The 15,835-nt window shown below is 36.6% G+C and overlaps 2 protein-coding genes across 2 annotated transcripts; one reads left to right on the plus strand and one right to left on the minus strand.

Moving 5' to 3' along the window:
- Window positions 1-2,906: 2,906 nt before the first annotated feature.
- On the plus strand, window positions 2,907-4,746 carry LOC140981392 (polyphenol oxidase I, chloroplastic-like). The gene has a single exon (XM_073447779.1). It carries the CDS (start codon window positions 2,932-2,934, stop codon window positions 4,726-4,728), a length of 1,797 nt encoding a protein of 598 aa, XP_073303880.1. The 5' UTR covers window positions 2,907-2,931; the 3' UTR covers window positions 4,729-4,746.
- A 972-nt stretch (window positions 4,747-5,718) lies between these two features.
- LOC140981290 (uncharacterized) lies at window positions 5,719-12,309 on the minus strand. The gene is made up of 8 exons (XM_073447651.1): window positions 11,925-12,309; window positions 10,843-10,992; window positions 10,534-10,668; window positions 8,610-8,675; window positions 8,261-8,311; window positions 7,463-7,579; window positions 6,875-6,965; window positions 5,719-6,223 (listed from the first exon to the last, which is right to left on the minus strand). Exons 1-8 carry the CDS (start codon window positions 12,120-12,122, stop codon window positions 6,051-6,053), a joined length of 981 nt encoding a protein of 326 aa, XP_073303752.1. The 5' UTR covers window positions 12,123-12,309; the 3' UTR covers window positions 5,719-6,050.
- Window positions 12,310-15,835: the final 3,526 nt, after the last annotated feature.

A 15,835-nucleotide genomic window follows, 5' to 3' on the forward strand; every position in this document is an offset into this window, starting at 1 on the left:
TTTTGTGCTATCGTCAACAAAAGTAATGAAGTATTTATTTCCACCACGAGTTTGCACACCTTTTAAATCACATATACCACCATGAATCAGATCAGGTGGTTCACTAGTTCTTTTTGTTGGAAGGAGAAAATTTCTCATTTTCGAGCTTTGGCCATGCTCGAATATATTTGCCTTGGCAGCAACTGGAGAAAACAATCGTCTTTCAGACTCTTGTTGTCTTCCTCAATACGAAGTCGAACAATGAGTTCTTCAACATTCATATATTTTCGTTTGTATTTCAAATAGATTTCGAAATCCTTCTAGGCCGGTGGTAGCTTCTCAACAATACCAGCCACTTGGAAAGATTCGTTCAAAGTCATCCTTTCACGTGAATCTCGCAAAGAATCATTCGGAGTTCTTGAACTTAGCTGATAGCCGGCTTTGAATCCACAATTTTAAAATCCAGAAAGCGGCCTACAAGAAATTTCGTGGCCCCGACATAATCGGTTTTATACTTTCTGTCAAGGGATTCCTATAGCTCTTTAGCTATTTTCTTTTCGCAAAACACATTGTAGAGCGAATCAACCAAACCATTTATTTTCTACACAAGAAATATGAGTGGTGACACACATCAATAGCAAAGTAGTCTGCACATCTCCGTCAACCACAGCTGGTTTGGGAGCATCCTCGGTGAGAAACCTTGCTAGATTCAAGACGGTAAGATAGAATAACATCTTCTTTTGCTTCTTTTTGAAATTTGAGCCGTCGAATTTTTTTCCGTGTATCAGCATGGCTGGAACATCGACAACAATGACTTTCATAATTAGGGACTAACTTGTGGCACATTCGAGTTGGTAGCCATGGCCCATGTCGTCAACAAATAACATAATGAGTATAACAAAATCTGTTTTAAGATTGTTAGAAAAATTGCTAATAACAAAAATATAGAAGTAGGGAACGAAAGCAATCTCGTAAAGATACAGACAGAGCGGCATCTTCAGGAGCCATCTTTATCTAATTATACTCAATATATCAATCTATAAATGAAAAGTTTTCAAACCACTGTCGATGGGTAATTATATCCATGTTCGGCAAAGGGAATTCATACTTTGGCATACCTTGTTGAGGTCTCGGTAGTCGATAATCAAAAATAGCATACAAAAATGAGCATACTATTGAAAGTATGAATATCGTGTATAAAATAACAACTATAAAACAGTAAATCAAATCGAGTCCTGTACGAAGTACAGTTTCTTTAAAACAGATTTGTCCCCTCCGACGGTGCTTCGAGGATCTCGACGGACAACTGTTTCCCAAGATACAACGACAAAACCTTGCAGCAACTTAGCACGAAGTAACTATACGGGCGAACCGAAAACGTACCTTCACTTTATCACCGAGATTTAACGGAGGCCAAATGGAAAGATAACAATATGAAATGCAAGAGAATGGTTGAAAGAAATCTTGAATGTAAAAACCATTTTTGTGTATATGGAATGAGGAAATGAACACCCACTATTTATAATCCCCAAAGTGCACACCAAGAGTCATGCAAGATTAATTAACTCAATTAATCTTCTTATTAACTCAAGAATATGAAGAGCCAAAAGTCTTCAATTAACTCAAGAATGTGGAAAGTCAAAAGACACTTCCACAATAATGAGCCGACACTAACTCAAGAATGTGGAAAGCCAAAAGACACTCTCACATTCATGAGACATAATTTTTATTCAATCTTTAAAATTACTTGAAATTTCCAACAGAACGTTGAAAATAAGAGTTTTAAAAATTAGAAATTTGTGTGTGATGATGAAGGTAATGATGTAATTTATTTTTGGATTATTACCAAAGAAATTATATAAATAGCCTCACCATTTGTGAAGAAATTCTCAATTGCGTTGAGAGAAAAATATTATAAAGTTTGTAGTTTGATAATTTTGAGAGTTTGATATTTTTTATTTTTTTACTATAAATTTTTACTTTTTCATAACATAGCAAAACTAAAATTTTTTTAAAAAAATTATATTGTTTTTGTTTTTTTGTCCACCTACACCATTAATTGAGTCATACCCCGTCTTTCCACTTTCAATAATAGAGTGCACATATTTTTCAAATTCAATAATTGTCCTCATGTTTAAACACTTCTTATAACTTTAGACTAACTTTCCATTTAATTCTAATTCTACGGCAATCGATTTTTCACACCACATCAATATTTCCCTTTTGATTTATGAGGGTAATGGAGAAGTTTAAGTCTCAAATTAAATAGATTATTAAATATCATACAAAAAAACGTGGGATAAATTATACTTGATTGGTTAGTAACATAGCTCTCTATCAATCCCATGAATTTTGTGATTTACCTCAATCTTGTAACACAAGGACCAGTAAAAAATTTACAGTTTTTGATCTTAAAATAAATTAATTCATGATTTTAATTAAATAATTTGTATTTTTTTATTTTATTTATTTTTCATCTGAATGTTAATATGACGTTGAAAATGATGACACGACACAAAAAGTTGCTAATGTGACACCGTATATTAACGACGTATTTAATGACAAATAAACACTCCCGTGAAAAATGATTAAAAGTGTTTTTGAATATATATGAATTTCAATTTTTTTTTAAATAAATAGTTTATTGTGCAAGACAAGTAGAGGTTTGGAAGAATTTGCTAATTGTATTTAAATATTTTTTAAAAAAATTAGCTCATAATAATATAATATAATCTAATCTAATCCTCGCACATCCAACTAAAATACATTTGACGGCTCAACCCTATCGATATTCACAATAAAAAATAATACTCTTAGCATAAAAAGTAATATTTTTTCAGACCCAAATAAGAGATCCGTCTCACAAAATACGACCCGTGAGACCGTCTCACACAACTTCATGTCTTATAAATAAGCACATATGCTGAATGCGTTTCCAAACCAAAGACAAATATGGCTTCAATTCACCTACCATGCGCCGCCACCTCCACCACCACCAATCCCTCCGCAACATCCCGCCCTCTCTTTTTTAAGCAATCCCATTTCATCGCCTCCGCAAGGCGCACCCGACGCCTGCAAGTTTCTTGCACTAACAATGGCCATAACCAAAAGCACTCCTCCGAAGACACTGAGACTTCCGAAGGGAAAGTCGACAGGAGGAACATGCTTCTCGGTTTGGGTGGTCTTTACAGTGCCGCCAACTTGATTTCGGCTCCAGACAGCTCTGCGAGTCCCATACAAGCACCGGAGCTCGACAAATGCGGTGTTGCTACGAACTTGAACACCGGCAAACAGCTTGATACAAATTGTTGTCCCCCGGTTGTACAAAGTATCATCGATTATAAGATCCCTCCAGTCTTGAAAATGAAGACGAGGCCTGCCGCACATAAAGTCTCGTCTGAATACATATTCAAGTACAATTTAGCCATTGATCGGATGAAACGTCTTCCGAAAGAAGACCCGCGTAGCTTCATGCAGCAAGCTAACATCCACTGCGCTTACTGCAATGGCGCCTACGATCAACCCGGGCAGGGAACTCTGGATCTTCAAGTTCATAATTCTTGGCTTTTCTTCCCTTTCCATAGATGGTACCTGTATTTCTACGAGAGAATCTTGGGGAAACTGATTAATGACCCCACTTTCGCGTTGCCATTTTGGAACTGGGATAACCCGAAAGGGATGGCCATTCCGGCCATGTTCAACGATCCAAAAGCAGCTCTCTACGACGAAAAGCGCAACCAAGCAAACCTCCCACCGGCTGTGGTGGATCTTGGCATGACCGGAAACAAAGATCCTCTTCAAGTTGTGTCTAATAACCTCACCATTATGTATTCTGAGATGATTCGAGGCAACTCGAGCGCGACTGATTTCATGGGACAGCCTTATCGCCAAGGAACCCCTGTCAACCCCGGGCCTGGAGCTTCCGAGCGGGGCTCCCACACAGCCGTGCACGCCTGGGTTGGAGACCCTAGAGAGCCCAGTGGGGAGGACTTGGGTAACTTCTACTCGGCGGGCCGAGATCCGTTGTTTTACGTCCACCATGGAAATGTCGATCGAATGTGGACTTTATGGCAGTATTATCTGCCCAGTGTCAATGTGCCAGACAAGAAAATAACAGACCCTGATTTTCTCAATGCCCAATTTTTATTCTACGACGAAAATTCTCAGCTCGTGAGGGTGACGGTAAAGGACTGTTTGAGCAACATAGATATGGGATACGACTACGAAAGAATCGACCTTCCCTGGCTCGACTACAGGCCCCCACCTCAAACTGCCACTGCTAAGGTCACCAGAGCTGGCACAGCAGCCGCAAAAGCAGATACAGTCTTCCCTCTCAAACTTGACAAAATTGTCCGAGTCCTAATTCCGAAAACAAAGAAAGGAAAGGCCGATGAGGTTCTGGTGCTAGAAAACATAACTGTGGACACTACCAAGTTCTTGAAATTCGACGTGTTTATCAACGACGAGGACGACAATGTTCAGGAACTAGACAAGGCCGCATATGCTGGAACATATGCTCAGATTCCACACAAGACAAAGAACCAAACGGCAACAACTTCGATTCGATTGAAGCTGACGGATCTGTACAATGATATGGATGTGGCGGATGATGAAGACGTGTTGGTCACATTGGTGCCGAGGCATCAGGGAGAAGGTGTGACCATTGGTGGTATCAAGATTATTGAGAATCCAACACCAGCAGCAGCACCAGCAGCAACACCAGCAGCGGCACCTGCGGCTTCAAGTTAAATTATCTGTCGATTTCTCCACAGTTTACGGATTGCATGTTTGCCGATTATTGTAATAAAGATTGTAAGGGGTCTGTGGTGTTTTGTTTACTGTTTTTCCGATGATTCTGCATTGCTTTCCTTCCACTCACTTGGTCTTGCACATCAAGTTTTTGATCATTTCGAATAAAATTTCCCTTATTTGACTTCAAAGTTTCGAGAAAAAGCATTGTGTGATCATTAATTCATAATATCTCCTTGCCTGCTAATTATTTTGTAGCATCATTTCATTGAAATTATTGTGATTCATGGAAGATGATATAATCAATAGTTTTATTCATTAACACCATCCCACATAAGGCAGATCGTTAATTAATTTTCAAGTTATCGTGCAAATAATTCTATTAGAATCGTAACAGCCACAGCAGCTATTGGACCTAGACGATAGGTGAATAAACTGTTGACTCTCTTGAAATATTCTCTATTGAAGACAACTGGACAACTTGCATCAGAGTTTTAGTGCAGGAGCCAGTACTCCACGGGAATTTTACCGGTAACAAACAAAATAAGGCAAAGTAATGACACCATAATACCGTATCATATTGGATTGTTCATCGGGATGGTTCGATTCTTTTTTCAAAAGATTCAATTTTTCAAATTAAAGCCTATAAAACACCTAATCCAATATCGTACTGTTTTACTTCGATTAGATTTTGATTATTCATAACATGATTCAGTTTTTACGATTTGGGTTTTTTTTTTTCCAAGACAAATTGAATCATATATGAGTCTGGTTGTTTTAAAATACTAGTCAATGCTGAATTACTTCTAAAGACAAATTCTTTAGAAGAATCAAAATTATTTTAAAATTTGGATGTAGGTAAAATAAAATATAAATTCGTTTTTATTTTTTTTTGGAAAGTGTGACGTCAAGTTTATTACTGACAGTGAAAAGAGCAGAAAAATAAAGATAAAAAAACAGCAGGTAAAACAAGGGGAATGGAAGGGCAGATTTTTAAAACCCTAAATATTTGTTTACTTAGGTGTAGACTTCAGAACATGTTTGGATATATTATCCAACAAAAATAAAGAAACAAAAAAGTATTTGTTTTTCAATACTTGCCCCTAAATATATGCTTACTCTAGCTTCCATCCACCTCCCAGGAAAAGCAAAACCAATAAATGGTTAGCTGGAAACCTTTTCTTCTTTCCTTTTTCAAAGGGGAAACACAAACTCAAAAAACACGAAAAGAGAACCAGACATGCTCTGTTGGATAGAGTAATGCCACAGCTTGATCCAAAGAAATGCCAATGAAATCAAGTACAAGAACGTGCAAACTATTCTTATTGTCCATCTTCATCATCTTCATCACTTCCATATAGCTGGCATAGCGAATGTAATCCACCGTTTGTCACTGCATCGTCTTCCTTCATAGGCTTGGAGTCTGCCACTGTTTTCTTGACGATAGAAACTCTAATGGAAGAAGATTTGAAAACAGATTTACCGTCACCCTTCTCTGTCGACAGTTACAACATGGATGTTTTAAGAAGTGTGTCACGAGGAAATGATCAAAAGATGATCTTTATTCATGTGATCAAATGCTTCCACTCAACCGACACGAACTGATCAAATACCAAAGAATCATATACCAGACAACATATAAACACTCCAATTCACAATTTAGCAATTGTACCGATGAGTTCTAGCTAACATACTCATATTTGTAAAATCAAAAACATGTAAAATACACTTGAAAAATGGAAATACAGAGAGGGGGGAGGAAAAGAAAAATGCTTTAGCACATACCAAAAGATAAACTTATATTTAATCTTTTAAGAATATAAGAGAAATTTGAATAAGAGAACTTATAAGCTAACAAAACAATTAAGGAGAAAAATGGTTAGCCTAGCACCGGGGCATAAATGCAAAATGGTAGAGTATAAAGGTACAAGGCAAAGACATTGGCAAAATCATTTTCTAGTGTGTTGACTAAATTGATTTGAACTTAATTCGAACAGCGAAGCCCCCAAAACCTGTAGTACAAGCGACGGCAATTGGAGAAAATGTAGATACTAATCACAGAACTCCCCCAACCAACACCAAGAAAAAAATAAAGAAAAAGCAAATAAAAATTCAGTATTTTCAAAGACACTAGACTTGTACACACCTTTGTTATTGGAGTTCTCAAAAGCACCGGCTGTCATCAAAGAATCGGTTGGAGTTGGATTAGAAGGTTGTTCTTGGGATTGTTTTCTCCTCTGCATCAATAAGAGTAACAAGGTCGGTATCAAAAATTCAACAAAAACAGGCTTCTGCTAATTAAGGTCTCAGGATAAACACATGTGCTTATTTATAATGATTTCAAAGAAGTCCTCTGCTAGCAGGACACAAATTATGACAGTTTGAAACACTGTAATTCTATCACAAGGCTATTGTCAAAAGAATATTTTAAGATCAAAGAGAAGATGACAGATTAAGGATCCTAGTTGCTTCAGAAGTCCCCTCTCTCACATCAGAACACTATAAATGCATATGCGAGGGTAACATTTTAATCATATAGAGTGAAACATGTCTTAAGGGGACAATCCCAGCAAGCAATAAGGATAAAGGATGCAAAATATAGTCTACAAGTTATTTGTTTCCTGGAAAATAAATGAAACACGTAGGATATTAATTTAAGGATTGAACAGTAAAGTTTCTAAAAAGGCCTCAAGAAAGACAAAACTCAACCAAATAGCCAAAAAGAAACTTTTACCTTCAAGAAGCCTGTGGAGGTTTCCCCATTATCAGAGGAAAACAAAGTTAAATCCTCATTGTCATCACTGATATCTTCATCATCAATTCTTCGTATGATAGAAGCCTCTCTTTGTCCCTAAGTCAACGATGGAATATGGAAAGTCATATCAAAATACTGCAAAACAACACATATTGGGAAGAAAAGGAACGAAACAAAGAAAAAACAAACTCCTCACAGTTATTTAAAGCTCAAGGCAGAGAGCGCACCTTATTGAACTAAGGCGCACAAGTAAGCAATTTTTTAAATATGCATATGTAAAATGAATTATACAAAATAATAAATTTTATATATGCATGCAACAAAGATAAATTTCACAAAATATTAAATAATAATGCAGCCCAAAAGTTCATTAGAAAGAGTTGGGGTGATCTTGGAATTAAACATGTTGCTGGAATTAATTTATGGTAAAAAAACGAGAGTGGGAAAGAATGGCTGCTGTCATGTATTTATCCAAATATTTATGCGTAGTGAAAATAAGGAAGACAAGATGATGATGCAATTATAAAACTGTGGCAAAACTTCAGGCTTAGATTATTGGGCCCAATTGGCCGTGGGTTTCTTTTAAAAAAGGAATCAATCAATTGAGCCATGAAAGTTTCATCTCTCGACGAAGAGGGCAACATCACGGCCATGGTGTACGACCTGTGGCGTGCCTTTTGCTGGAGTGCACATGAGGCAACTCTCAAGTGCAGCCCATGTGTCCGCCTTTAAAAGTGTGAGCAAACCAGACCAAGAAATTGGACCACACGTTCTCACCTTAAATACTGATTTTATAAGAGCTTCATCCTCCTCTTCCAATATCCTTTCCTATCAAACAAACAATATGATATGAATATATGTTGTGGTTGAATAAAGTGTCTCGTGAACTAAAAAGAAACAAAGATTAATACAGAAAGATCTACAAATTTTGGAGTTTTTTGGCCAAAAGAAACTGTAGAAATGAAATCCAAATTTGAAATTCCATAAGATGTAAGATTTGTGTTCTATTACTCACAACCAATATTCTTCATTTGCATTCTTTAGTTATGATTAGTAGTAGATTACTTAAATTGCATTATTCAATGCATGCAAGATATTTAAAACTAAAATAGCTATTGACAATTACCTTTTTCTCATTGGAACGTTGAAGAGCTTCAAGCATTGCATCTACACTAACAGTTGCATGTCTTGACTGCAAAGGGAACAAGAAAACAGAAGAGGAACAAAAAAAAATCAGAATTGGGTACGTGTGATTCATATTAATAATCCACTGCATATAGCAAGGCCCAACGGTTTTCAGAAGCACTAGAGTAAGGTAAGGCATGAGAATTATCAAAGTAAGTTGCAGTAAAACATAGTATTCTAGAACCTCAAATATAAATCTCACAAAATTCAGGACAACGAAAGAAAAAAATTATATATTCACTAATATAGAAGCAAAAATTATTTACTATTGCATTGCCTCTCACAAGCAAGCTGACAATCTCTACCTATAAAGAACCTCGAGCCTTCAGGGAGACGGATCACAATGAAGAATAATTTTCAAATTTTTAAAAAGTGTTAGTGATGTGGGGGATTTTCAGTGGACCCCTGGCCATTTGTATTCTGCGAATAAAGTAACAAAGCATTAGAGGAACACTATACTCTTGCTTTTTTTGGATTATTCTCAAAAAAAAAAAAGAAAATTAAACAGGATTCAAAGCTTTAACTGTAAGCTTAGATGAGTCCAATTATTTGTCCCTCATTCTACTAATGAACCATCTCTTTGAAAGAAATTCCAAATTGAAATTCTTGTCATTGCTTCAACTAATCTTCCCCAAAAAGTGGAACCCGCTCTGATAGCTCTAAATGTACACCATGGGATTTCACTTGATTTCGATACCTAACCATGGGTTTAATGCAAATGATCTTGTTAAGAATTATAAAGCTTTATCAATTAATATCACATAAATGAGATTAATTGTAAACACAAATACAATCAGATCCACTCTAAATAGACAAACTTGAGATTTGATCCAATCTTGGTAGACAAACTTGGGATTTCAGATCCCAAGTAAGAAATGTTCAGGATCATGGGATTCACTCTACCCAAAAGGAAGAGTTATAGCACAAAATTTACTTCTGAACAATTACCCCATAGATCTTATATTCATTTAGCTAAACAAGAAATCATGAAGGAGATGACCTGAATTTGTTTAGAGGTGCATCGAATTTGAACCATGGTTACTTAAGGAGCAAGAAACATAAAGGATAATCTGTCCAGGAACCAAATGCGCAAGGCTAGGAGCACATTTTATCGAAATAAGACACACCAAGCATGATATTTTATGATGAACATATATGAGAATTTTTATTACATAGAAACAAATTAATACTCTACAGACTAATAAACGATAACTGACTCAAATTTCTTCAATAAATACCTACTGTAATTAAACAAAAAACATCAATCATCTGAATCACCAGACCCTTCATCATTAGAGGCACTAGAAAGTAGAAGAGTAGAATTCAGAGTGATTTTGGAATCGAGAATTTAGTATTTTAAGCATTTAAGGCTGGTTTTACTTTTTTCAAATCATGTGCAACGAACTAGCAACATGAGTTCAGGAAGGAAGAAGTCCGTGACTCTGTTGAGCATACAAAAAGTCAAAATCTTGCTAGGCCATGATTTTTTAACAAGATGTGAGCCTTTGTTTTCCCTTTTTTAACATAAACACAAGAAGTGTGCTTTTCGTGCTTAAGGCACGACTTACACTCCAAGGGTTTGTACCATAGGGGGTATGCAGGCCGCATGGGCTGCACCTGGTTGACTCCAGCACCCAGGTGAGGCAAGCCGCGCCTTTAACAACTATGTAGGGAATGAGCATGAAGAAATTAATGATACTTCCTCATCCTTTAGATTCTTGTTCTAGGCATGCAACCCAGCCAGGGGGGCTGTGTCTAAGAGTGTGTCTTTCGTGGTTTTTAATCTATGGTTCAGAAACTAGAAGAGTACTGATAACTGATGATAAACCAAATACCAAAAGTATCTCACTTGAATCATTATATACCTTCATAGATTTCATTTCATCCAAAGCAGCAAGAATATCCATTTCCCTTTTGGAGTCCAAAGTTCTATTCTCCAATGATTTCATAGCATCTCCCATCTCTTCAGCATTCCTTTTTTTGGTTGCTTCATCCGTAGCCTGCATATAAAGAGAATGTATTTTAGATCATAACTGCAACAATATACACACACATCACATGGTAAAACATATGGTTGAACTTGCTACAATTCTAACAGGAATACAGCCTCATTCTCAAAATACAAAACATGAGAAAATTACACGAGTATGAAGTACGTAAGAAGAATACAGTACCTCATCTACAGCTCGCCAAGGTTCAAAATTTCTTGTCGCCCCTGATTCAACAACATAATCAGAGTTCTGTGGATCGGTCTTGTAAGTTATTTCAGCTGAGCATTTTGTGCATTTAAAATAGAACCTAAAAATTTGGATTCCCAGGTAGGTCTGCATATGAATAAATACAACCAAGTCAGGGAGAGTGTTGTTAAAACTGCAATATTTAGTGACAAAAAACACCTAGCAGAATTTCTAGTCTTTATACCAAAAGTAGTACAGTAGTAGCCCTAATGTTATCGGGTCTTTACACCAACTCCTAGCTACATACAACAAAAATACTTTAATAAATATTAGAATGAGTCTGAAACACAGAAATTGAGGGCTCACATCCTTGATTCCAAATTCCATAAGACATCCAACAATGAATAACAAACATCAAAGACACTAATAACCCATACAATGGCATAACAGAGGCAGAATAATCACTTCTTTTGAAAGTTCTAAATGCATATCATTTTCTTGTAAGTAATTTTGATGGCTTCTTTTTAACAATAACATAGAAAGAACAGGATGAAAAAGTGAACAGCATGGAGCATCTGTCAATCTAATACTTAGCAGCACTAGTATGATGGTGGACTACTGATGTTATAGCCCGTAAGTCAAATCCGAAACTGAAGAAAAACTTATAAAATCCATTAAAACATTGAAAGAACAATTGACTGGAATGTAAACATGAGTCTACACAAACACCCACATGAAATATGCAGTAACACAATAGACTTACACGGGCTTATTGAACATACAGTACCACACAAAAACAGCTTAGATTTCGCCATACGTGCTTGCGTTTAGAGTAATTAAAGGAAAGTTGAGCTTAAATGTTGAAAGACGACGCCTGATCACATTTTCAAATTTACTGCATTAGTAATAACCCTAATGCCACATGCTTACATCGAATTACGAACGATCAATTAAAAAAACCCTAAATTCATTAACTGGCAAAAGACCCTTCATCCGGGAATTTGATCATAAGATCAATCACTACCCTCCACAAATAAATCTAAATAAGAACAAAACAGATAACTCAGAACATCTCGTACCTCTCCCATGACATCTTCTTTGCGGGAGTTAAATTTCGTTCCTTTATAAATGTAATTCCCGCAAGTACCGCAGCGAATGCTCATAGGCAACATCATACGGACCTTCATCTGCTGATTTTTTAGCTGCCGCCGCCGCGGAATCTTTGCCGGATCGAAGTCCGGGGGGTAATACTTGTTGAGAACTTTTCTCTCACCCATCTTGCTTCTCTGTACTCAGCCCCAAATCTGAGATTCCAGTAACGATGATAAAAAGCGAAGACGCTCTTTGATTCGCCTTCGATTTCTTGCGAGAATTCTCTTATTGCTGTATTATTATCCACTCCACCGTTAGATCGTTGCTCGTATTCGGTGTTATGCGTCGGCGACTCGATTAATAAATTTTATTAAAAACAATATTTTTCATAAATTAAATTGAATAATAGATTCGTTTAAATTTTTTTATTGAGCGTAGTTTATTGCAATTGAGTTTTAAAATTTGAGAAATCGTTCTAAAATTGAATGTTCATATTGAATGTGTTTTGAGTGATCAGTATTAACCACAATCTCCAATCTATTTGGATTGTTAGAGATTAGGGGTGAAAATTTCTCAGAATTCGACGAAGAATTCGATATCTGACCCGAATTAACGTGACTATGGAGAGGATTTTTTACTCGATTAAATAATTGGGTAATCGAGTATGGGGATTTTCGGGTATGAAGAAGTTAATGTTATTTTTGTAAAATAATGATGTTATGATAGATTGTTTCAAATATTTTGTTATTTTTCTATAATATTTAGTTTGATAATTTTTTATATTAAATGTTTCCTTATTGTTCTCAACAATTTAGTAAATATTCATATTTTTGTTGAAATAATTCAAATTTAAGAAAATACAATTATATGCGATAATATGATATTTGGGTAGGTTATGAATATTCGACCCTATGACGTGAATGGAGATAAGGATGAAATTGAATAATCGAAAGAGATGATGAATATAATAAAAGGAGATGGAGATGAAAGATATAGAATCTTAATCAAACCCGACCACTTGTCATCTCTATCATAGATTAATTTAGGTGTTTTATATTTTAAAGAAAAAACCATTGCATATATTTATCTTTTGTATAATAATTAAAACAAGCCCATTGATAGTCAATTATATATTCATATTTTCTCAAAACATCAATCACTACTCTCTACAAATAAATCGAAATAAGAACAAAATAGATAACTCATCACATCTCGTATCTCTCTGATGACATATTCTTTACGGGAGTTAAATTTCGTTCATTTATAAATGTAATTCTCGCAAGTACCGCAGCGAATGCTCGTAGGCAACATGTTGGGATTAGATTAGAGTTTAGAAGTGAATGGATAAATCTTTTAAAATTTTCTGAACTTTGAATTGTTCTTAACAAGTTTCTAGGGTATTGCGAAATATTTTTGAATGACTAGACTTGTTGGACCACTAAAAATGAGTAAGTGCGTAACGGCCTGACTTGACTAGTGATTAACTATATTTTATCATTGAACAAGAAACAACTTCAAATAAGATTTGAGAGAATGTAAAGTGCATAGTAAAATAACACAATTATTTTTATGGATGTTCAGCGATAAATGTAAAGTCTAGAAAATTGAATGACGTAACCCGACTGCATGCAAATCTAGGATATTATGAAAATGTCCGATTTATTATTCTAATGCATTAAGTGCATGATCACGACATGATTTTAATGATTATATGGCATGGTTTACTTGAGGGCATAAAATAGGGCTTTTAGCAGCATTCGATGCTCGAACGAGGAACGAAGACCGGAGCAGTTTGAGAAAATTTTTTTATTAAATAATTATCTTTAATTATTTAATATATGATGTATTTATTATGAATTTTTGAAAATGGGCACTTTTAAGATACTTTAACACGTTGAACCATATTTTAAACCGGTAGGCGATGTTTAGCAAAATTGAAGACTTTTTGAGGGTTCGGGTAATATTTTTGAAAACGTACCAAAATGAAATATTTTACGTGCGTATTATTGGGCCTAATGGGCTTGTGTTAGTAGATTTTTTGGTCAAGCCCACTAAACTTCACTATTTTAAAAACCTAGGCTCAAATATACACTTCTTTTTATTTTTTAAAAACACTCAAACCCTAGCCCTCACCCTTTCACTTCGGCCGCACCAGCTCCTCCCTTCCAGCAGCTGGTTTTCGATTGGTTTTGCAAGGAAAAATGCAGCGAAGGTCTTCCCCGTCCCTCCGGTGTCCGTCTCTCGCGTCGTTGAGTTGTTTTTCGAGCGTATAAACGCAAAGACACGTCATATGCCTTCGTTTTCTCATCTTTCACACCATACTATGTACTTTCGAATTATTTTGCATGATAATTGTTATATCTAATGATTTGGATCGGCTTTATATGGTTTATACATGAAATATTGAGTTTGCTTGCATTACGACTCATGTTTTTGATGTTACAAGGGGGCTGTCGACTTAGGGACCATGAGGGCACGAACCAAGGGAGGTCTAGGAGTCGTAGAGGAGTTCGAACCAATCTGGTACAGCAGCATATGAGGGCCGAACGTTTTCTCGGTCTTCTTGAGGTTACTTGGATGTTAGGGTTCGATTTGGCCCTTGGAAGGTACAGGCAGGTTTTTGGCCATGGAGGCTGCGTCCAGAAGGTATCTAAGGCCGTGTAATGGTACTAGGAGGGTTTGGTGTTGTCTAGGATAGAGCTAGCATGTAGCTGATCGGGTTTGGCTCATGGGATGGTTAAGGCTCATGGTTTTGGGGGAGTTCGGGTGGTTCACGTGCGTTCGCGTGCATGGGGCTGAGGGCCAAGGCTAGGGCAGGTCAGGAGGGGTCTGTCATAGTCTAGTAGAGGTTGGTTCGAGTCTGGTCCGGACGGATCGGGCGAAGGATTGAGTTTTGCTTCGAGGTGTATTTTGATTTTTACTCGCAAAGGATGGCGCCGCGGCGCTGCTCATTTGGCACTCCAACGCTTGATCTTCGGTACTTGTAGCGCCGAAGCGCTTGAACTTCAGTGTTTGTAGCGCCTAGGCACTGGTAAGCGCCGCAGCGCTACACAACCAACGTTTAGGCGCTGGTCCAGGGTAGGTGTTTTAAACGATTTTGGTGAGCATGACTCGTTTTGGGTGTTCCAGTAGGTTATATCGACATGTCTGAGGTTATAGATGGTTTAAGTTGAGTCACACGTGGTTTGGGGAGTCTTTGAACTATGGTTTAAAGTTGGTAGCAGTCCTAACAGTGCCCTGATAACTGAAAAATACATATTTAAAATGTTATGTGAATTATGAATATGAATTTTTATGATAATGCTGGAAAATACAATGCATGATTGATTTTAAGAAAATATATGTATATGCATGAATTTTACAAATGATAAATACGACGACATGTTTTTGAAAGAGGTGAGTTGGTTGTTACTAATATGAACACGAACACGAACACGTAAGGCCAAGGCTCAGTGGACGGATAAAACTGTCGTTGTCCCCGTCGTCGGGTACCGCTATTATACGTAGATGGATCCATCGACCTAAAGCTGATATGAAAGTCACAACTAACTATCTGAATTCAATAAGGAAAAATGAATACATATATGATGATACGATATGACATGTTTTGATATGAATATGTTTATGTTTATGTTCATGCTTTTGAAGATCATGAAAGTTATTTTGTTTACAGTACTTTTCATTGTTGCATGATATGTATATGTACTTGTTGTAACGGTTCAGGTGTGTTGATTCTTTAGACTCACTATGTGTGATTGATGCAGGTGAGCAATTTGTTGATGAGGAGACTGGAGGTGCTGAGGACTGAGTGGACTAGGGCTGGTGGTGCACTGAAAGCCCGAGGACCTTGCGTTTCTTCCGAATTTTTATGATGTTACACGATTTGATGAAGGCAATG

The sequence above is a fragment of the Primulina huaijiensis genome, chromosome 7, assembly GCF_012295235.1.
Source record: "Primulina huaijiensis isolate GDHJ02 chromosome 7, ASM1229523v2, whole genome shotgun sequence".
NCBI lineage: Eukaryota > Viridiplantae > Streptophyta > Magnoliopsida > Lamiales > Gesneriaceae > Primulina > Primulina huaijiensis.

What these genes read in the sequence shown, in the direction of transcription:
- LOC140981392 (XM_073447779.1), top strand. Translation starts at nt 2,932, where the DNA reads ATGGCTTCAATTCACCTACCATGCGCCGCCACCTCCACCACCACCAAT.
- LOC140981290 (XM_073447651.1), bottom strand. Translation starts at nt 12,122, where the DNA reads ATGGGTGAGAGAAAAGTTCTCAACAAGTATTACCCCCCGGACTTCGAT. An exon ending in CCTCCACAGGCTTCTTGAAG is followed by an intron (nt 6,966 to 7,462) that starts GTAAAAGTTTCT and finishes TTATTGATGCAG; the next exon opens with AGGAGAAAACAATCCCAAGA. An exon ending in TGAGAACTCCAATAACAAAG is followed by an intron (nt 6,224 to 6,874) that starts GTGTGTACAAGT and finishes AACTGTCGACAG; the next exon opens with AGAAGGGTGACGGTAAATCT.